The following is a 20,675-nucleotide window of genomic DNA, read 5'->3' as shown; positions in this document are numbered from 1 at the left end:
CTCTGGAAGCCAGGGGGGGCTGCGAGACCCTGCTGCAGGTGTGAAGGAGTCTACCAGCAGGAGCTGAGGTTCGCTCAACGTCTAAGCTCTGGTGAGCTGAGCAGGGAAGAGCTCTCCCAAGGGAGGTGCAAAGGAAGTCCTCTGAGGCCAGGCGAGGGGGCCGGGGCCGTTACACCAGCGACTCCTTGACCACGCGCTCCCTCGTCCCTGGCTCCGGCGTCTCTGAGCCGGGCATGGGGGTGAGGCCCAGGGCGGGGGCCGCCTCCTGCGCCCCTGCCCCGCTGTTCCCATACATCTGCTGCATTTTGGTGGCCAGCAGCCCCGCCTTCTCCGGGGCGCCCTCCCCGGGGGCGTCCTCGGCCGCGCCGTGCCGGTACATGTAGGAGGCCTGCTTCACCGAGCGCCGCAGCAGGTACCTCCGGAAGGCCCTCTGGATCTTGGTGGCGCAGACCTCCTCGTGCTTCCTCTTCAGGGTGGTGGTGATGGGCTCGTAGGACACCTTGGAAGGGTTGGCCGCCATGAACTTCTCCTCCATGGTGGCCTTCAAGGCGTCCATCTCCCCCGAGTCGCCCAGCACCTCCTTCGTCAGGGCGAAGAGGATGTCCAGGCAGTGGATCTTGTCCCCGGCCACCATGGGGAGGTCCATGGTGATCAGCTTGATCTTGTTGGGCTTGGGGATCTTGAGGGGCTCCTGCAGGGTGTCCACGAAGTCGGAGAGGGTGCTGTAGGCGATGAACTGGGTGGCGTCGGGGTCGAACTTCTCCCAGGTCTCGTAGAACATCTCGAAGTCGTCCTCGCAGAGGGGCTCGCCGCTCTCCTCCGTGGCCACGCTGAAGTTCTCCAGGATGATGGCGATGTACATGTTGACCACGATCAGGAAGGAGATGATGATGTAGCTGCAGAAGAAGAAGATGCCCACCGAGGGGTTGCCGCAGTCGCCCCGCAGGGGGCTGCCGGGGTGCTCCAGGTGGGGGTCGCAGTCGGGGGGCCCGCTGTTGAGGATGGGGCTGAGCAGCCCGTCCCAGCCGGCCGAGGTGGTGATCTGGAAGAGGCAGATCATGCTGTTGCCGAAGGTCTCGAAGTTGAAGATGTCGTCGATGCCGGCCTCGTGCTTGACGTAGGCGAAGTTGGACATGCCGAAGATGGAGTAGATGAACATCACCAGGAAGAGCAGCAGGCCGATGTTGAACAGGGCAGGCAGGGACATCATCAGGGCGAAGAGCAGCGTGCGGATGCCCTTGGCCCCGCGGATCAGCCGCAGCACGCGGCCGATCCTGGCCAGCCGGATCACCCTGAACAGCGTGGGGGACACGAAGTACTTCTCGATGATGTCCGAGAGGACGATACCTGCGGGGGGCAGGGGGGCAAGGAGAGGCGTGGTTGGGTTTGGGCTCTGCCTTCCAAATGTGGCTGCAGAGTTCGAGGTAGGGGACAGGCACCCGGCAGCAGAACAAGGGGACACAGACTCAAGCTGTGCCAGGGGAGGTTTAGGCTCAAGGTGAGGAGAAAGTTCTTCACCGAGCGAGTCGTTCGGCATTGGGATGTGCTGCCCAGGGAGGTGGTGGAGTCCCCAGCCCTGGAAGTGTTCAAGAGGGGATTGGATGTGGCACTTGGAGCCATGGTCTAGCCATGAGGTCTGTGGTGCCAGGTTGGACTTGATGATCCTCAAGGTCTCTTCCAACCTTAGTGACACTGTGAGACTGTGACACAGTCTCAGGCTGTGCCAGGGGAAGTTTAGACTCGAGGTGAGGAGAAAGTTCTTCACCGAGCGAGTCGTTCGGCATTGGGATGTGCTGCCCAGGGACTCGATCTTTGAGGTCTCTTCCAACCTTAGTGAGACTGTGAGCAGGAAGGGAGAAAAATGTCACAGTCTCACAGTATCACTGCCTGGGGAGGAGAGGCTGAGAGCCCTGGGGCTGTTCAGGCTGGAGAGGAGAAGGCTGAGAGGGATCTGATCAATGGCTATCAATAGCTGAGGCCTGGGGGTCAGGAGGGAAGGGACAGGGCCAGGTTCTGCTCACTGTGCCCTGGGATAGGCCAAGGGGCAATGGATGGAAACCACAGCACAGGAGGCTCCACCTCAACATGAGGAGGAACTTCTGCACTGTGAAGCTCACACAGCCCTGGAGCAGGCTGCCCAGAGAGGTTGTGGAGTCTCCTGCTCTGGAGCCTTCCCAGCCCTGCCTGGATGTGTTCCTGTGGGACCTGTGCTGGATTCTGCGGCCCTGCTCTGGCAGGGGGGTTGGACTGGGAGCTCTGCAGAGGTCCCTTTTAACCCCTCAGAGCCTGTGACTCACCTAGGATGGAGAGGATGACCACCACGAAGTCGAAGATGTTCCAGCCGACGGTGAAGAAGTAGTGGCGCAGGGCAAACATCTTGAGCACACACTCCCCGGTGAAGATGACGATGAAGACCAAGTTGATCTTGTAGAGGACAGATGTCTTGAGCTCACTCTGGTCATCTGTTTCCACCATCATGGTCACCATGTTCAGGCAGATGAGGATCATGATGGTGATGTCAAACACTTGCTTGGTGACAAAGTCGAACACCATCCCTTGGACCTTGTTCTGCAGGCAGGGCCACGAGGGGGTGGGGGGGGAGAAGCAGAGGGTGAGGTGGGACCAGCAGACAGACAGACAGCAAGCCAAAGACACAGCAAAGAGGAGGACAAGGAGAAAAAGAAGAAGGAACCACCTTTGAAAGGGTGTAGGAAAGCTCAGGGCTGTGGCCAGTGCACAGGTCCCATGGCCCCAGAGGTTATGGAGGGAGGAGGCCCAGCACCTTGCAGGATGAAGCCCAACTGGTGGCACCATGGCCAGGAGGTGTGGGCAAAGAATAGAATGGAACAGAATAGAATAGAATAGAATAGAATCACCTATATTGGAAAATCCCTTTGAGATCATTCAGTCCAAGCTGTCACCCAGCACCATCTGATCAACTCAACCATGGCACCAAGGGCCTCATCCAGGCTCTTCCTAAACACCTCCAGGGATGGGGACTCCACCACCTCCCTGGGCAGCACATCCCAGTGGCCAATCTTTCTCTCTGTGTAGAACTTCTTCCTCACGTCCAGCCTAAACCTCCCCTGGCACAGCTTGAGACTGTGTCCTCTTGTTCTGCTGCTGCTTGCCTGGCAGAAGAGAACAACCCCCACCTGGCTCCAACCTCCCTGCAGGGAGTTGCAGAGAGCAAGAAGGTCTCCCCTGAGCCTCCTCTTCTGCAGGCTAAGCAACCCCAGCTCCCTCAGCCTCTCCTCCCAGGGCTGTGCTCCAGACCCCTCCCCAGCTTTGTTGCCCTTCTCTGGACACCTTCCAGCAGCTCAACCTCTTTCCTGACCTGAGGAGCCCAGAGCTGGACACAGGACTCCAGGTGTGGCCTCAGCAGTGCTGAGCACAGGGCACAAGGACTTCCCTGCTCCTGCTGGCCACACTCTTCCTGCTGCAGGCCAGGATGCCCTTGGCCTTCTTGGCCCCCTGGGCACACTGCTGGCTCATGTTCAGCCTACCATCAACCAGCACCCCCAGGTCCCTCTCTGCCTGGCTGCTTTCAGCCACTCTGCCCCCAGCCTGCAGCACTGCCTGGGGTTGCTGTGGCCAATGTGCAGCCCCTGGCACTTGGATGTGTTCAATCTCCTGCCTTTGGCCTCTGCCCATCTGCCCAGTCTGTTGAGGTCCCTCTGCAGAGCCTCTCTCCCCTCCAGCAGATCAACTCCTGCCCCCAGCTTGGTGTCAGCTGCACATTTCCTGCTGATGGACTCAATGCCCTCCTCCAGATCATCAATAAAGATATTGAGCAGGCTGGGGCCCAGCACTGATCCCTGGGGCACACCACTGGTGCCTGGCTGCCAGCTGGCTGTGGCACCATTCACCACCACTCTCTGGGCTCAGCCTCCAGCCAGTTCCTAACCCAGCTCAGCTGCCCTCTGTATCCACAGCTAACAATGCAGCAGGGCACAAAGAAACAGGAGGGAAAGGCTTGCCCTGAGCAGGGCTGTCAGACCCATGCCCAAGGGCACTGCCTGGATCCATGTCCCTTCTGCAGTGGTGGGAGCTGAGCTTCTCCCAACTCCAAGCCCTGTAAAAGGGATCCTCCTCCTCTCCCCCCCCAGCAGATCCAGGGCTGAAGAGCAAAGCCAAAGGAGGCTGCTTGATCTGAAGGGCTTCTGAAGCTCTTGACAAGGTCCTGTGTGAGGAGCAGCACTGGGGAGCCAGGATTTGGCTCCTTGTGCTGGCAACTGCTCTCCCCTAGAGCCTTCTTGTTCCCTGGGGGCCCCGAAGCGCTCCCTCCCTGCTGCTCTCCAGGGTGCTGCACCCAACCTACCTGGGGCCTGGGGATGGGCTTCTGGGGTTTCTTGGAGCCAAGCTTCTTCATGGCATTGTAGTATTTCTTCTGCTCCTCTGTCATGAAGATGTCTTTGCCTCCAAAGTATAAAGAGAATCACTGCTGTTAGTCTTGGCATCACCTCTTCCCACCGAGCACCTCTGACCATGGGGCACCAGGAGCATACAGCCAAGCTCCTGCCAGCCCCTGGCCCATGGCACTGACTCAGTGAATCAGAGACTCATCCAGGCTGGCAAAGCCCTCTGGGAGCATCCAGGCCAAGCAGCAGCCCAGCACCACCATGGCCTCTAAGCTGCTCAGAGGGGTGCTGGAGGTCCCATCCCTGGTTTGCTGGTTCTGGAGCCCTCTGCACCTCCTTTCTCCCCTCACTCAACACCACACCTCTGGGCTTTTCACCTCTCTGCTTCTTCCCACAGCTCCCTGAGCTGGATGGTGGATGTGGAGATTCAGTGTTCTCATCTCTCTTTCTTTTGCCCACCCAAGGGAACAGCTCAGCTTCTTGGGTCAGCTGTGACACCCCTCCCCTCCTCCCCCCACCCCAGTCACTCAGCTGTGAGGGGAGGGAAACACTGGGGCAGGTTGCTCAGAGGGGTGCTGGAGGTCCCATCCCTGGAGCCATTCAAGGTCAGACTTGCTGGGGCCCTGAGCAACCTGCTCTAGTTGGAGGTGTCCCTGCTGCCTGCAGGGGGGTTGCACAAGGTGACCTTTCAGAGTCCCTTCCTACCAAGCCCATGCTGGGATTCTCTCTTTGCTCACCATGGAGCTGGCCCTTGGCACCACCACACTGAGAGCATCACAGAAGAGTTTGGCTTGGAAAAGCTCTCTGAGCTCACCCAGTCCAACCAGCAGCCCAGCACCACCAGGGCCATCAAACCCTGGCCCCAGGTGCCATGGCCACAGCTTTCTGGACTCCACCACCTCCCTGGGCAGCCTGTGCCAACCCCTGACCACTCCTGCAGCGAAGAAATTGTTCCTCATCTCCAACCTAACCTTCCCCTGGCACAGCTCCAGGCCAGTTCCTCCTCTCCTGTCAGTAGTTACCTGCCAGAAGAGGCCAACTCCACCTCACCACAACCTGCTTCCTCCCTGCTTGCCCTTTTCTAAGCTGCTTCCCTCAGGCCAGCTCACCCCTGGGTGCTCACTGCAGCAGTGGAGTTTCCTGCTGCAACCTCCTGCTCTGCTGGGCCTCACCCTCTCCTTGCTGCCCAGGTGCTGCTGGGACCAAGGCAGCATCTCAGAGTGCTTCAGAGCTTGCTTGGCACAATCAGGATGCTCCATGGCACTCACCCACTCCTCATTTCCCTGGGCCATCAGCCCTGTGCTCCTCACTTGGAAGCAGAGGTTGGCTCTCTTCTGGATGCAGGGAAAAAGGAGGGGAGGGGGGCATGGGGTGGGAGACATCACAGTGCTGGCACAGGTGTCTGACCATGCCTGCTGTGGCACAGCCCACAGGACAGACAGATCTCATGGAATGCCCAGATCCCAGCATGCTGGGGGCTGGAAGGGACCTCTGGAGATCCTCCAGTCCAAGCCCCTGCTCCAGCAGGGCTCCCCCAGCAGCTTGCCCAGCAGCACAGTGCCCAGGGGGGGTTGGAAGCTCTCCACACCAGGAGACTCCACAACCTCTCTGGGCAGCCTGCTCCAGGCCTCCAGCAGCCTCACACCAAAGAAGTTTCTCCTCCTGCTCAGATGCAGCCTCCTGGGTGCCAGTTTGTGCCCCTTGTCCTGTCCCTGGGCAGCACTGAGCAGAGCCTGGCCCCAGCCTCTTGCCCCCCAGCCTTTAGCTCTTGCTGAGCATTGCTCAGCTGCCCTCTGGGGCTGCTCTGCTCCAGGCTCTCAGCCCCAGGGCTCTCAGCCTTTGCTGCTCCCAGAGCTGCTCCAGGCCCCTCAGCAGCTCTGTGGCCCCCCCTGGACCCTCTCCACAGCTCTCTGTCTCTCTGCACTCCGCTGCCTCCTCCCTCTGCACTCAGCAATAAACCAGAGAATCGTTTTGGCTGGGGAAGCCCTTTCAGAGCCTCAAGCCCAACCATTCCCTCTCCCTCCCAAGCCTGCTGCTCTGAAGCCCTCTGGCAGTGCTGTGGCCAGGACACATCCCCAGGCGCTGCTTGCTCCTGGGTCCCCCTGCAGGAGGCCGCTGGCAGGCAGCAGGGATTCATCCTGCCAGGGCTCCGTGCAGGCACGGCAGCCTTGGTGTGCTGGTCCCCTCCAGGCTGGGGCAGTGCCCCGGGGCACAGGGGGGCTGCAGGCCCCTGCAGGTACTCATCTTTTTCTTCTGCTGGTTGAAGTTGTCGATGATGACCCCGATGAAGAGGTTCAGGGTGAAGAAGGCGCCGAAGATGATGAAGATGACGAAGTAGATGTACATGTAGAGGTTGATCTCGTAGGAGGGCTGCTCCTCAATCTGCCCAGGAGAGAGGGGGAACAGGAGATGAAGCCCCTCCAGGAAGCATGGCCCCCAGCTCCTGGCCAAGGGGGCACTCTCTCCAGACAGGGCTGGGGGGTGGCTGCTCCGAGCCCTTAGGCTGAGTGGTCCCTGGGGGAGCAGAGAGGGAAAGGCCATTCCCAGAACCACAGAGCTCAAGGGTTGGAAGGGACCTCAAGGATCAGCCAGTGCCAACCCCCTGCCATGGACAGGGACACCTCCCCCCAGCACAGCTTGCCCAAGGCCTCATCCAGCCTGGCCTTCAACACCTCCAGGCAGGGGACAGCCACAGCCTCCCTGGGCAGCCTGTGCCAGAGTCTCCCCAGCCTCACTCTCAACAGTTCCTTCCTCCTCTCCAGTCTCAGTCTCTCCTCTCCCAGCTCAAAGCCATTGTTCCTCAGCCTGGCACTCCCAGCCCTTGTCAGAAGTCCCTCCCCAGCTCTCCTGCAGCCCACTCAGGTACTGGAAGGCTGCTCTGAGGTCTCCCTGGAGCCTTCTCCAGACTGAACAGCCCCAACTCTCAGCCTGTCCCCATAGGGGAGGCTCTCCAACCCTCTGAGCATCTTCATGGCCTCCTCTGGACCCCAGGGGGGTCTCAGCAGAGCACAGCAGAGGGGCAGAATCCTCCCTTTGCCCCTGCTGCCCACACTGCTGGGGATCAGCCCAGGCCAGAGCTGGCTTTGGCTGGCAGTGCTCAGTGCCAGCTCACCTCCAGCTTTTCCCCCACCAGCACCCCCAGGCTCTTCTCCACAGGGCTGCTCTCCAGCCCTCCATCCAGCCTGGGTTGATAGGAGGGTTGCAGGGCTCCATGTGCAGAACCTTGCAGCAGAAGGCACCCAGCTGAGGCTGTGCAGCTCAGGGCATTTCTCCACTCCTTATCTCATGTCCCAGCCAAAGCCAAGGGTGGGATGCAGGCAGCCCCACCAGCCCCAACAGGCAGTGCCTGGGGGGGTGATGCATTTGAGAGGTCCATCCCCAGCCCACCCTGAGCTCCTCCTCAGCCCCAGGTCTCTGCTCCCAGGCTGTCAGGGCCAGCTAGGGTTGAGCCATGCTTGGTGTGAGCCTTCCCTGCTGCCTCCTCACCTCCCGGGAGTCCACAGCTGCATACATGATGTCCATCCAGCCCTTGAAGGTTGCCTGTGGGGACAGAGCAGAGGGACAGATTAGCTCTCTGGGGCTAGGGAAGAGTGCAGGCTGATGGAGTTGTTCTGGGGGTTCAGCTCTGGCCATGCCTGCCTGGCCTGGGGTTCCTCAGGTGGGAATGGCAGGGGAGGGCCCATGAGTTGCATCCCCAGAGCAGCAGCAAGGCTCAGAAGCACAATCTGCAGCTGCACACCAGAGAGCAGCACAAGCTCTGTGCTGTGGCTGAGCTCAGCAGGCAGGCACTCCCCAGCACCCCAGAATCCCAGCATCATCCAGCAGGGGCACCCACAGCAGCTTGCCAAGGATCTCTCCAGACAAGGAGACTCCACAGCCTCTCTGGGCAGCCTGCTCCAGGCCTCAGCACCCTCACACCAAAGAAGTTGAACCCCCTGGGTTCCAGTTTGTGCCCACTGCCCCTTGCCCTGTCCCTGGGCAGCACTGAGCAGAGTCTGGCCCCAGCCTCTTGCCCCCCAGCCTTTAGCTCTTGCTGAGCATTGCTCAGCTGCCCTCTGGGGCTGCTCTTCTGCAGGCTCTCAGCCCCAGGGCTCTCAGCCTTTGCTGCTCCCAGAGCTGCTCCAGGCCCCTCAGCAGCTTTGCAGCCTCCCCTGGGCTCTCTCCAGCAGTTCTCTGTCTCTTGAACTGGGGAGCCCAGAGCTGGACTCAGGATTCCAAATGTGGCCTCACTTGTGAAGATTAGATGGGGAGGGGAACCTCCCATCCTACTTCCTCAAACACCTCTGTGGAGCCAGGCTGGGACAGAACAGAACAGAACAGGAATGAACCAGGTTGGAAAAGACCTTTGAGGTCATCAAGTCCAACCTCTCCCCAAGCACCATCTGATCAACTCAACCATGGCACCAAGGGCCTCATCCAGGCTCTTCCTAAACACCTCCAGGGATGGGGACTCCACCACCTCCCCAGGCAGCACATCCCCAGGGCCAATCTCTCTTGCTGGGAAGAACTTTCTCCTCACCTCCAGCCTATACCTCCCCTGGCACAGCTTGAGACTGTGTCCTCTTGTTCTGATGCTGCTTGCCTGGGAGGAGAGACCAACCCCCACCTGGCTACAACCTCCCTGCAGGGAGTTGCAGAGAGCAAGAAGGTCTCCCCTGAGCCTCCTCTTCTGCAGGCTAAGCAACCCCAGCTCCCTCAGCCTCTCCTCCCAGGGCTGTGCCCCAGACCCCTCCCCAGCTTTCTTGCCCTTCTCTGGACACCTCCAAGTCTCTCAATGTCCTTCTTAAGCTGAGGAGCCCAGAGCTGGGCACAGGACTCCAGGTGTGGCCCTAAGCAGTGCCGAGCACCGGGCAGAGCAGCGACTGTCAGCGCCAAGCCCCCTTGGAGGGGCAGCAGCTGCTTTCAGTACCTACCACCTGCAGCAGGGAGAGGTATCCCAGGCCCACGTTGTCGAAGTTGACCTTGACATTGAGCCACCTGACCTGGCTGGTGTGCAGCAGGGCCATGCAGTCGCTCTTGTTGTTGACCTCGCTGATGGGGAAGAGCTCGCCGGTGGTGGTGTTGACGCAGCGGTAGTACTTCCCTGCAAACAGGTTCACCCCCATGATGCTGAAGATCAGCCAGAAGATCAGGCACACCAGCAGCACGTTCATGATGGAGGGGATGGCACCCAGCAAGGCGTTCACCACCACCTGCAAGCGCAGAGCAGACCGTGGGGGAGCTGCCCCGGGGGGGCCGGGATGCCCCCACGGCCCCCGGCGACCAGCCGGACCCTTCCCCGACCCTCCCAGCAGCACCAAGCGGGCTCCAGCTGGGTCAGAGGCAGCTTTGCATTGACCTCACTGGTCTGGAGGGCCCTGAATCCAGCTGGGATCACAGATCCCAGGATGTTAGAGGTTGGAAGGGAGCTCTGGAGGTCCTCCAGCCCAACCCCCCTGCCAGAGCAGGAGCAGAGAACCCAGCTCAGGTCCCACAGGAACACATCCAGGCAGGGCTGGGAAGGCCACAGAGAAGGAGACTCCACAACCTCTCTGGGCAGCAGAGTGAGAAAGTTTTTCCCTCCTGTGTGGTGAACCTCAAGGATGCTTTTTGGACTTGCCTGTTAGCAAAGGACAGCAGGGACCAGAGGCTCACAGGATGTCAGGGGTTGGAAGGGACCTCTGGAGATCATCCAGTCCAAACCCCCTGCCAGCACAGGTCCCACAGGAACACATCCAGACAGGGCTGGGAAGGCTCCAGAGGAGACTCCACAACCTCTCTGGGCAGCCTGCTCCAGGGCTCTGGGAGCCTCACAGTGCAAAGTTCCTCCTCATGTCGAGGTGGAACCTCCTGTGCTGGAGCTTACATCCATTGCCCCTTGGCCTATCCCAGGGTGCACATGAGCAGAGCCTGTCCCTGTCCCCTCCCTCCTGACCCCCAGCCCTCAGATAGTTACAAGCATTTATTAAGTCCCTCCTCAGCCTTCTCCTCTCCAGACTAAGCAGCCCCAGGGCTCTCAGCCTCTCCTCCCAGGGCAGTGTCCCTGAGCAGGGAAGCACAGAACCGCCGAGGCTGGAAGAGACTTCAGAGACCCCTGAGCCCAACCACTCTCCTGGAGCTCCCAGTGCCAGCCCTGCTGCTCAGCCACCTGGGGGAGGTGACTTCTGGCTGGTGCCAGGCTGGCTGTGCCAGCAGCACCTGGGGGGGGTCCTTACCCTCATGCCTTCGAATCTGGAGAGGGCGCGCAGGGGGCGCAGCGCCCGCAGGGTCCGCAGGGACTTGATGGCTCCCAGCTCGGAGTACCCCAACCAGTTGGCTGTCAGGCTGATCAGGGAGACCTGCAAGGAGCAGCCCAAGGGATCAGCAGCACCTCAAGGTGGAAGCCAGCTGAGCCATGCTCCTGCAGCCCCTGCCCTTCCCTCTCTCCCCAGCAGCCCCCCAGGCTGGTGGCCTTCTCGTGGGACGCAGGGACCGGCGTCGAGTCCTTGGGTTCCTGGTGAGCGACCACCTGAGGCTGTCCCTGCTTCTGGGTGTGAGGGTGGAGGGGGTGGGGGCTGCAGAAACACTGCCCAGGAGGAAGGAGCTGCCCTGACACAGAGCATTTGGGAGACCCTTTGGCCCTCCACATCTCTTCTGGGGTCTGGTGGAACAGCTTGGGCTGGTTCTTGGCTTGAGCAGGAAACAGGAAGGCTTTGAAAGGCAGCCAGGGGAAGAAGTGACCCTTCCTGTGGAGGACTACTTTAAGTGATGCTCTGAGCCCTCATTCCACAGCCAGGCCATGGTCCTTTAAGTGTACAGCATCACAGGATGTGAGGGGTTGGAAGGGAGCTCTGGAGAGCTTCCAGTCCAACCCCCTGCCAGAGCAGGAGCACAGAACCCAGCACAGGTCCCACAGGAACACATCCAGGCAGGGCTGGGAAGGCTCCAGAGAAGGAGACTCCACAACCTCTCTGGGCAGCCTGCTCCAGGCCTCTGGGACCCTCACAGGGAAGAATCATGGAATCAATAAGGTTGGAAAAGACCTCAGAGCTTATCAAATCCAACCTCTCACCCAACACCTGACAACTAAACCATGGCTCCAAATGCCACATCCAATCCTCTCTTCCTAAACACCTCCAGGGATGGGGACTCCACCACCTCCCTGGGCAGCACATCCCAGTGGCCAATCACTCCCTCTGGGAAGAACTTTCTCTTCACCTCCAGCCTGAACCTTCCCTGGCACAGCTTGAGACTGTGTCCTCTTGTTCTGGTGCTGCTTGCCTGGCAGAAGAGACCAACCCCCACCTGGCTCCAACCTCCCTGCAGGGAGTTGCAGAGAGCAAGAAGGTCTCCCCTGAGCCTCCTCTTCTGCAGGCTAAGCAACCCCAGCTCCCTCAGCCTCTCCTCCCAGGGCTGTGCTCCAGACCCCTCCCCAGCTTTCTTGCCCTTCTCTGGACACCTTCCAGCAGCTCAACCTCTTTCCTAACCTGAGGAGCCCAGAACTGGGCACAGGACTCCAGGTGTGGCCTCAGCAGTGCTGAGCACAGGGCACAAGGACTTCCCTGCTGCTGCTGGCCACACTCTTCCTGCTGCAGGCCAGGCTGCCCTTGGCCTTCTTGGCCATCTGGGCACGCTGCTGGCTCCTGTTCAGCTGCTGTCAACCAGCACCCCCAGGTCCCTTTCTGCCTGGCTGCTCTCAGCCACTCTGACCCCAGCCTGGAGCATTACAAGAAGCTCATTTCCAAGAGCCTGCAGCAATCCCATCCTGCTCCCAGCCCCCCCTCGGCTACCTGTGGCTCCAGAGGTGCTCCTCAGGCCCCACTTACATCAACAATGAGGAAGTCCAGCCAGCACCAGGCGTTGGTGAAGTAGACCTTGAAGCCATAGGCCACCCACTTGAGCAGCATCTCCAGCACGAAGACGTAGGAGAAGACCTTGTCGGCGTACTCCAGGATGGTGCGGATCACCTTCTGCTGCTCGATGTAGATGTCCTCAAAGGCCTGCAAGAGGCATGGGGCTGCCTGACAGGCCTGCTCCCAGCAGAGCCCCTGCAGCCCCCAGGGCAGCCACAGCCACCCCTGCCTGCTCCCTGCCTCCCTAGGGCTTGGGGCCAGCTTGAAATGTTGTCCCCGTTTGAGGCCAGGCAGATCCTCTCTTGCCTCCCACCGGGGCAGGAGAATGAGAAGAGAACAGAACAGAGCAGAGTAGAACAGAACAGAGCAGAGTAGAACAGAACAGAGCAGAGTAGAACAGAACAGAACAGAGCAGAGTAGAACAGAACAGAGCAGAGTAGAACAGAACAGAACAGAGTAGAACAAAACAGAACAGAACAGAGCAGAGCAGAACAGAGCAGAGCAGAGCAGAACAGAGCAGAGCAGAACAGAGCAGAGCAGAACAGAGCAGAGCAGAGTAGAACAGAACAGAGCAGAGTAGAACAGAACAGAGCAGAGTAGAACAGAACAGAACAGAACAGAGCAGAGTAGAACAGAACAGAACAGAACAGAGTAGAACAAAACAGAACAAAACAGAGCAGAGTAGAACAGAACAGAGCAGAGTAGAACAGAACAGAACAGAACAGAACAGAGTAGAACAAAACAGAACAGAACAGAGCAGAGTAGAACAGAACAGAGCAGAGCAGAACAGAACAGAGCAGAGCAGAACAGAACAGAACAGAGCAGAACAGAACAGAACAGAACAGAGTAGAACAAAACAGAACAGAACAGAGCAGAGTAGAACAGAACAGAGCAGAGTAGAACAGAACAGAGCAGAGTAGAACAGAACAGAACAGAGTAGAACAGAACAGAACAGAGTAGAACAGAACAGAGCAGAACAGAACAGAGTAGAACAGAGCAGAGTAGAACAGAACAGAGCAGAGTAGAACAGAGTAGGACAGAGTAGAATCAACCAGGTTGGAAGAGACCTTTGAGATCATGGAGTCCAACCTCTCACCCAGCACCATCTGAGCAACGAAACCACGGCTCCAAGTGCCTCATCCATTCCCTTCTTGGACACCTCCAGGGATGGGGACTCCACCACCTCCCTGGGCAGCACATTCCAGTGGCCAATCTCTCTTGCTGGGAAGAATTTCTTCCTCACCTCCAGCCTAAACCTCCCCTGGCACAGCTTGAGACTGTGTCCTCTTGTTCTGGTGCTACTTGCCTGGGAGAAGAGACCAACCCCCACCTGGCTCCAACCTCCCTGCAGGGAGTTGCAGAGAGCAAGAAGGTCTCCCCTGAGCCTGCTCTTCTCCATGCTGAACAACCCCAGCTCCCTCAGCCTCTCTATCACCATGGTTGATTCCTAAAGCACCTCCTGACAGCAGTTGTGGAGGCAGTGAAGTGAGGAACCATGCAGAGGGAGCTGGAGAGATGGTGCAGATAGGTCATGGCTGACATCCAGAGCAGCAGGGGAGGCTGTAGGTGATAGCAACCCCTTGAGCCCACGGATCACTGCCCATGGTGGATGCTGGGGAGGGTTGTACAGGGGGGGCCATACTGATGCAGAGCTCTTGGAGGTCAAGGGGAGGAGGTTTAAATCCCCTTGCAAGGCACTGGGCAGACCTGAGGCAAACAGGGTTTGAAGTCAAACATCTGCCCACAGCTGTCTTCTTTTGCACAGGAGGCAGCCAGGTGAGGGCCACAGCCCCCAGTGTGCTGCCAGGGCCCTGCCCATGCTCCTGGGTTGCCATCACCCAGAGGTTTGAGTTGGTTTGACAGGTCCTAGGTTTCTGAGGCATGGAAGTTGGAGTGGAGACAGGAGCTACAGGAAAGGTGTGCTGTTCTGGGATCACAGAAGCATGGAATGACAGAGTCATAGCCTCACAGATCTCTTGAGGGTGGAAGAGATCTACTCTGCCTTAGTGAGACCTCACCTGGAGTATTGCATCCAGAGACAGCTTGGTGGCTGTGGGTCAGCTGGACCATTTCCAGTTTCTATTATCCAGTGGGGCCTGTGAGGAACTGGGGGAGCCTGCAGGACTTGCAGCCCTCTGTTGGACTCTCTTGAGTTGATCCCTGTCCAGTGCAGGAGACCTCACCTGGAGTATTGCATCCAGCTCTGGGCTGCCCAGCTCAGGAGGGACAGGGATCTGCTGGAGAGAGTCCAAGGAAGGGCTGCAAGGATGCTGAAGGGACTGCAGCACTGCCTGGGGAGGAGAGGCTGAGAGCCCTGGGGCTGTTCAGTCTGGGAAGAAGACTGAGAGGGATCTGATCAATGTCTATCAACATCCTGAGGGCTGGGGGTCAGGAAGGAAGGGACAGGGACAGGCTCTGCTCAGTTGTGCCCTGGGATAGGCCAAGGGGCCATGGATATCAACTCCAGCACAGGAGGTTCCAGCTCAACCTGAGGAGGAACTTCTGCACTGTGAGGGTCCCAGAGCCCTGGAGCAGGCTGCCCAGAGAGGTTGTGGAGTCTCCTGCTCTGGAGCCTTTTCAGCCCTGCCTGGATGTGTTCCTGTGGGACCTGTGCTGGGTTCCGTGCTCCTGCTCTGGCAGGGGCTTGGACTGGGAGCTCTCCAGAGGTCCCTTCCAGCCCCTCACACCCTGTGAGATCACCAAGTCCAACCCCTCTCCTAGAGCTCCCATGAAACCCTCTGCACCACCTCCTTAGCTTCATGAGGATGGTTGCTCCATTCCAGGGCCTCCTGCAGGGGAGCCAGGGGGGCAGGGTGGGGGGCAGGACCTACCAGGGCCCCGCTGCTGAGGAGGATCATGAAGACGATGAAGGTCTCGAACCAGTCGTGCTCCACGATGCGGAAGCAGGTGCGGCGCAGGGTCCACCAGACCCTCCCCCTCTCGCTGCTGATGTCCACATGGAGGCAGGGGAACCTCTTCACACAGCCTGGGGACGGCACAGAGAGCTGTGGGGCACCTCCTGGCCAGGCCCTTTGGCCTCTGAGGGGCCCTGCTCTGCTCTTTGTGTCCTTTCGAAGCCTCCGAGGGAGAGGCTGGAGGAGGATCCTGCTGGCTCCGAGGCTGTGCACGGGAGAGGGAAGCCCCACAGGGGTCAGCCCCCCGGGGGTAGAGTCATAGAATGGACTGGGCTGGAGGGCACCCTCCAAGGGCATCTTGTGCAACCCCCCTGCAGTCAGCAGGGACAGCTCCAGCTAGAGCAGGCTGCTCAGGGCCACAGCAAGTTTGACCTTGAACGTCTTCAGGGATGGAGCCTCCACCACCTCCCTGTGCAGAGCTTCCTCCTGATGCCCAACCTAACTCTGCCCTGCTCCAGTGCCCAACCATTGCCTCTCATCCTATCCCCACAGCCCCTCCCCAGCCTGCCTGTAGGTCCCTTTCAGATACTGAAATGCAGCTCTAAGGTCTCCCTGGAGCCTTCTCTTCTCCAGGCTGAAGAACCCCAACTCCCAGCCTGTCCCCACAGCAGAGCTTCTCCATCCCTCTGAGCATCTCTGTGGCCTTCTCTGGACCCTCTCCATCAGGCCCACATCTCTCTTGTGTTGAGGACTCCACAGCTGGGCACAGCCCTGCAGGGGAGGTCTGAGCAGTGGGGCAGGATCCCTTCTCTCCATCTCTGGCCATGCTTCAGGAGGATCTGGAGGTTGGGCTGAGCTATGTGGGCCTGGGAGTGTTTACTCTGCAAGGGTTGGCTGGCAATGGCCCTGCCACAGCCAGCTGCCCCTCTCTGCAGGAGGGCCCTGCCCTGCCCTGCCCTGCTGGGCTCCTCACCTTCAGTGAAGCACTCCTCAGGCTCGTTGCTCTCCTCAGCCTCCTGTGCCATCTCCTCCTCCTCCGGCTGTGGGGGTTTGTAGTCCACGGTGCTGCACAGGGAGGAGGCATTGTCACTGGAGAGGGGATTCTGCAAAGGGAGAGGAGGGGTCAGGCTGGGCTGCCCTGCAGCCTCCAGCCAGCCTCCAGCTCCCCCTGTCCCCCCAGAGACCAGGCAGTGCTGGGAGAGCCAGCTGCTGGCACCCCCTTGTTGGAGGCTGCTCTGAGTCCCTCTGCTAGAAGGCAAAGCCCAGAATGGAGCTGCTGAATCCCCCAGGCCTGCAAACCTCACAGGGGCCTTGGTGTCTGAGCATGCACAGTCATAGACTCATAGAATCCATGAGGTTGGAAAAGAATGTGTTAGAGCACCCCCCTGGTCTGCACCTTGGGCAGGGTTGGGCTGAATTGAGCCACCCAAACCAGCAGTGCTGATGAGGTGAGCTGGGAGCTGATGGTTGGGAGGCTCTGTCTGCACCCTGCATGTGCTGAGCAGCCCTGGGAGGCTCTTAGAGAATCAATGAGGTTGGAAAAGAGCTCAGAGATCAGCAAGTCCAACCTGGCACCCAGCACCTCCTGACAACTCAACCATGGCTCCAAGTGCCACATCCAATCCCCTCTTGAGCACCTCCAGGGATGGGGACTCCACCACCTCCCTGGGCAGCACATCCCAGTGGCCAATCTCTCTTGCTGGGAAGAACTTTCTCCTCACCTCCAGCCTAAACCTCCCCTGGTGCAGCTTGAGACTGTGTCCTCTTGTTCTGCTGCTGCTTGCCTGGCAGAAGAGACCAACCCCCACCTGGCTCCAACCTCCCTGCAGGGAGTTGCAGAGAGCAAGAAGGTCTCCCCTGAGCCTCCTCTTCTGCAGGCTAAGCAACCCCAGCTCCCTCAGCCTCTCCTCCCAGGGCTGTGCTCCAGACCCCTCCCCAGCTTTCTTGCCCTTCTCTGGACACCTTCAAGTCTCTCAATGTCCTGAGGAGCCCAGAAGTGGACCCAGGACTCTCAGCCAGCTTTAGAGGAGCTGGGAGAGGAGCTGCTCTGGAGGGGGCAGAGCCTTGGTCAGGGTTTGCTGGGCAGTGCCCCCGGAGGCACCCACCCGGTTTGCAGCTGGCACTGGCGGCCAATGTCCCCAGCCCGGAGAGGTGTGCTGGGCTTTGGCTCCACCTGGAGCTAGCCGAGGGCATGTGAGCACCCTGGGCTAGCAGCAGGCACAGCGTGGGAGGGCTTGGAAGGGAGCTCACCCGGTCCAAGCCCCCTGCCAGGGCAGGGTCAGCCAGAGCAGGCTGCATAGGATGCTCTCCAGGTGGGCTTGGAATGACTTCAGAGGTGGAGACTCCACAGCCTCCCTGGGCAGCCTGGTGCTCAGCCACCCTTAAAGAAGTTCCTCCTCATGTTTGGATGAGCTTCCTCTGTTCCAGTTTGTCCTGCCCCTGGGCACCCCTGAGCAGAGCCTGGCCCCAGCCTCCTGCCACCCACCCTTGAAGTATTGATCAGCATTGATCAGATCCCCCCTCAGGCTGCTCTCTGGGCTACAAAGCTCCAAGCCTCTCAGCCTTTGCTCATAAGAGAGATTTTCTCCCCCCCCCATCATCTTCACAACCCTTTGCTGTACCCTCTCCAGCAGTTCCCTGTACTCCTTGAACTGGGAAGCCCAGAAGTGGAGCCAGGACTCCAGATAAGGCCTCCCCAGGGCAGAGTAGAAGGGGAGGAGAACTTCAGTCAACCTCTGACCACCTTCTCCTTGATGCACCCCAGGATGCCATTGGCCTTTTGGGCCACACCAGCACATTCCTGGCTTGGGGTCATTCTCTTGCCCCCCAGGACTCTCAGCCTTCCCCAGGCACCAGCTCAGGGAGCCTACCAACTAGCACCCAGGTTCCAATTAGCATTTCACATGCTGCCTGCCAGCCTGCTGCCCACCACCCTGCTGCCCACCAGCCTGCCTCTTGGGGCAGGGGTTGAGTTGTGAAGGTGTTGGTGCACCCCCTTGCTTTGCACCTTGGGCAGGGTTGGGCTGAATTGAGCCACCCAAACCAGCAGTGCTGATGAGGTGAGCTGGGAGCTGATGGTTGGGAGGCTCTGTCTGCACCCTGCATGTGCTGAGCAGCCCTGGGAGGCTCTTAGAGAATCAATGAGGTTGGCCAATCTCTCTTGCTGGGAAGAATTTCTTCCTCACCTCCAGCCTAAACCTCCCCTGGCACAGTTGGAGACTGTGTCCTCTTGTTCTGGTGCTGCTTGCCTGGCAGAAGAGACCAACCCCCACCTGGCTCCAACCTCCCTGCAGGGAGTTGCAGAGAGCAAGAAGGTCTCCCCTGAGCCTCCTCTTCTGCAGGCTAAGCAACCCCAGCTCCCTCAGCCTCTCCTCCCAGGGCTGTGCCCCAGACCCCTCCCCAGCTTTCTTGCCCTTCTCTGGACACCTTCCAGCAGCTCAACCTCTTTCCTAACCTGAGAAGCCCAGAGCTGGACACAAGACTCAGAACATGAGCTCCACAGAATCACAGAGTGGTTTTGGTTGGAAAAGAGCTCCAAGATCCTTGAGTCCAGCCCTGAGCCCAGCACTGCCAGGGCACCACTGACCCCTGGCCCTCAGCACCACATCCCCAGGGCTTTGAAACCCCTCCAGGCATGGGGACTCCAGCACTGCCCTGGGCAGCCTGGGCCAGGCCTTGACAGCCCTTCTGGGGGAAGAAATTGCTCCTCATGGCCAACCTAAACCTCCCCTGGGGCAACAGAGCAGAGTCACCCAGAGCAGGATGGTGTCCAGGTGGGTTTGGAATGACTCAGGCTCATTTCAGTGGTGCCCAGGGCCAGGACAAAGGGTAAGGAGCACAAACTGGAACACAGGAAGTTGCATCTAAACATGAGGAGGAGCTTTAATCCTTCTTGCAAGAGGCTGTTTCCTCTTGTCCTGTCACTTGGGCCTTGAAAGAAGAGCCCAACCCTCACCTGGCTCCAGCCTCCTCCCAGGGAGCTGTGGAGAGCAGTGAGGTCTCCTCTCAGCCTCCTCTTCTCCAGGCTGAGCAACCTCAGTTCCCTCAGCTGCTCCTCCCAAGTCTTGTGCTCCAGCCCCTTCCGTGGGCACTCTCTGGGTGGGTGGTGTTGGAGCAGGTGCCACTAGATGTCAGCTGAACACAGCCCCAGAGTGCCAGAGCCAGCCAGGACTTGTGCCCTAGCTGCATGCTGAGGCTTTCCCTCACCACATGGGGGGCAGTGGGGAATGGAGGTCCTTGGGACCCCCCTGGCCAGGCTGGAGCTGTCCTCCCGTGCTCGTTGGGCTGGCATTAAGCTCACCTCTGGGCAGGGGGAGTGCCCAGCGTGCCCAGCCTGGGCTTTAGTGTGGCTGCACTGGACTTGCAGTAGGAAAATCACCAACTCTCAGTTGGCAACCACCTTGCCCAAGGGGCTCCAGGCAGGTTGGTCTCTTCTGAGCACAGCAAGCAGCACCTTTGAGGGGGGTCACAGCCAGCCACCACCTTTCCTGCCACCTTCCTGCTTAGCCTCATGCCTGAAAACATCCCATTTCCCCCAGCTGAAAATACCCCACACATCCATGATCAGCATTGTCCTCTCTTCCTGGGGGGTTTAGGTTGGCCATGAGGAACAATTTCATGCCCCAAAGGGTTGCCAAGGCCTGGCCCAGGCTGCCCAGGGCAGTGATGGAGTCCCCATGCCCAGAGGAGGACAATAACTGCTTGCTGTGCTCAGAACCTGCCTGGAGCACCTGGGGCAAGGGGCTGCCAGCTGGGAGTTGGTGACTTTCCTACTCCAAGTCCCAGTCCCATCCCCAGAGGGGGACAACAGCTGCTTGCTGTGCTCAGAAGAGACCAACCTGCCTGGAGCACCTTGGGCAAGGGGCTGCCAGCTGGGAGTTGGTGACTTTGCTACTCCAAGTGCCATCCAGTCACACTGATGCCCAGGCTGGGCACTCACAGTGCCCAGAGGTGATGCTAATGCCAAGCCCAGGACCTTGGTGTTCCCACCAGACCATCACCCTCCTGTCTGTGCCCACTCAGCTCTCCCTGGCTTGCTTGTCCCACATCTCCCTGCCCTCTTCCCAGAGCACCAAGGTGGTTGGTGTCCCAGCAGCCCTGGCAGTGCTCTCTGGGCCTCGACACTTCAGCTGTCTCCTCAGCCTTGGATCCAAAAGGCATCACTGCCTGTGCAGTCCTGCTAAGCTCCTCCATCTGGCTTCATCCCCTCCCTGCTGATGCTTTCTGAGGCATTAGCAGTGGATCCAATGTTAGTGCCCTCAGCACATTTCCTGGCATCAGATTCCTCCTGAACATCTTTGAGCCCCAGCGGAGCGCCCGGAGCCTTGCAGCCAGCCTGCCCGTGGGGCACCAGGGCCTGCTGCCATCAGCAACACCCCCACAGCCTGGCCCAAAGCAGGCCCACACCCCTGCTTGGACCCTGCCACCTCCAGCTTGAAGAGCCCCAGGTTTGGTCCACTGTGGGAAATAAGCCCAAAGGGACCCAAAACGACCACAAGGAACCCAAAATGACCACAAGGAACCTGAAAGGGACACAAGGAACCCAAAAAGGGCCCCAAGGAACCCAAAAAGGGCCCCAAAGGAACCCAAAATGACCACCAGGAACCTGAAAGGGACACAAGGAACCCAAAAAGGGCCCCAAAGGAACC

At 59.4% G+C, this 20,675-nt stretch overlaps 1 protein-coding gene across 1 annotated transcript in view; it reads right to left on the bottom strand.

Moving 5' to 3' along the window:
- Window positions 1-169: 169 nt before the first annotated feature.
- SCN4A (sodium voltage-gated channel alpha subunit 4) overlaps window positions 170-20,675 on the bottom strand; it is a 53,116-nt gene continuing 32,610 nt past the window's right edge. Inside the window, exons 16-25 of the mRNA XM_054176621.1 lie at window positions 16,001-16,130; window positions 15,004-15,158; window positions 12,146-12,319; window positions 10,556-10,678; window positions 9,275-9,553; window positions 7,848-7,901; window positions 6,606-6,743; window positions 4,322-4,426; window positions 2,298-2,568; window positions 170-1,347 (exon numbers count right to left, since the gene is read on the bottom strand). Of these exons, the coding sequence (XP_054032596.1) occupies window positions 170-1,347; window positions 2,298-2,568; window positions 4,322-4,426; window positions 6,606-6,743; window positions 7,848-7,901; window positions 9,275-9,553; window positions 10,556-10,678; window positions 12,146-12,319; window positions 15,004-15,158; window positions 16,001-16,130 (2,607 nt within the window). The remainder of the gene's footprint in view (window positions 1,348-2,297; window positions 2,569-4,321; window positions 4,427-6,605; window positions 6,744-7,847; window positions 7,902-9,274; window positions 9,554-10,555; window positions 10,679-12,145; window positions 12,320-15,003; window positions 15,159-16,000; window positions 16,131-20,675) is intronic.

Source organism: Dryobates pubescens, chromosome 36 (genome assembly GCF_014839835.1).
Source record: "Dryobates pubescens isolate bDryPub1 chromosome 36, bDryPub1.pri, whole genome shotgun sequence".
In the NCBI taxonomy this organism is placed as follows: Eukaryota; Metazoa; Chordata; class Aves; order Piciformes; family Picidae; genus Dryobates; species Dryobates pubescens.
Note: the sequence above shows the minus strand (reverse complement) of the source record. Positions and strands in the feature narration are given on the sequence as shown.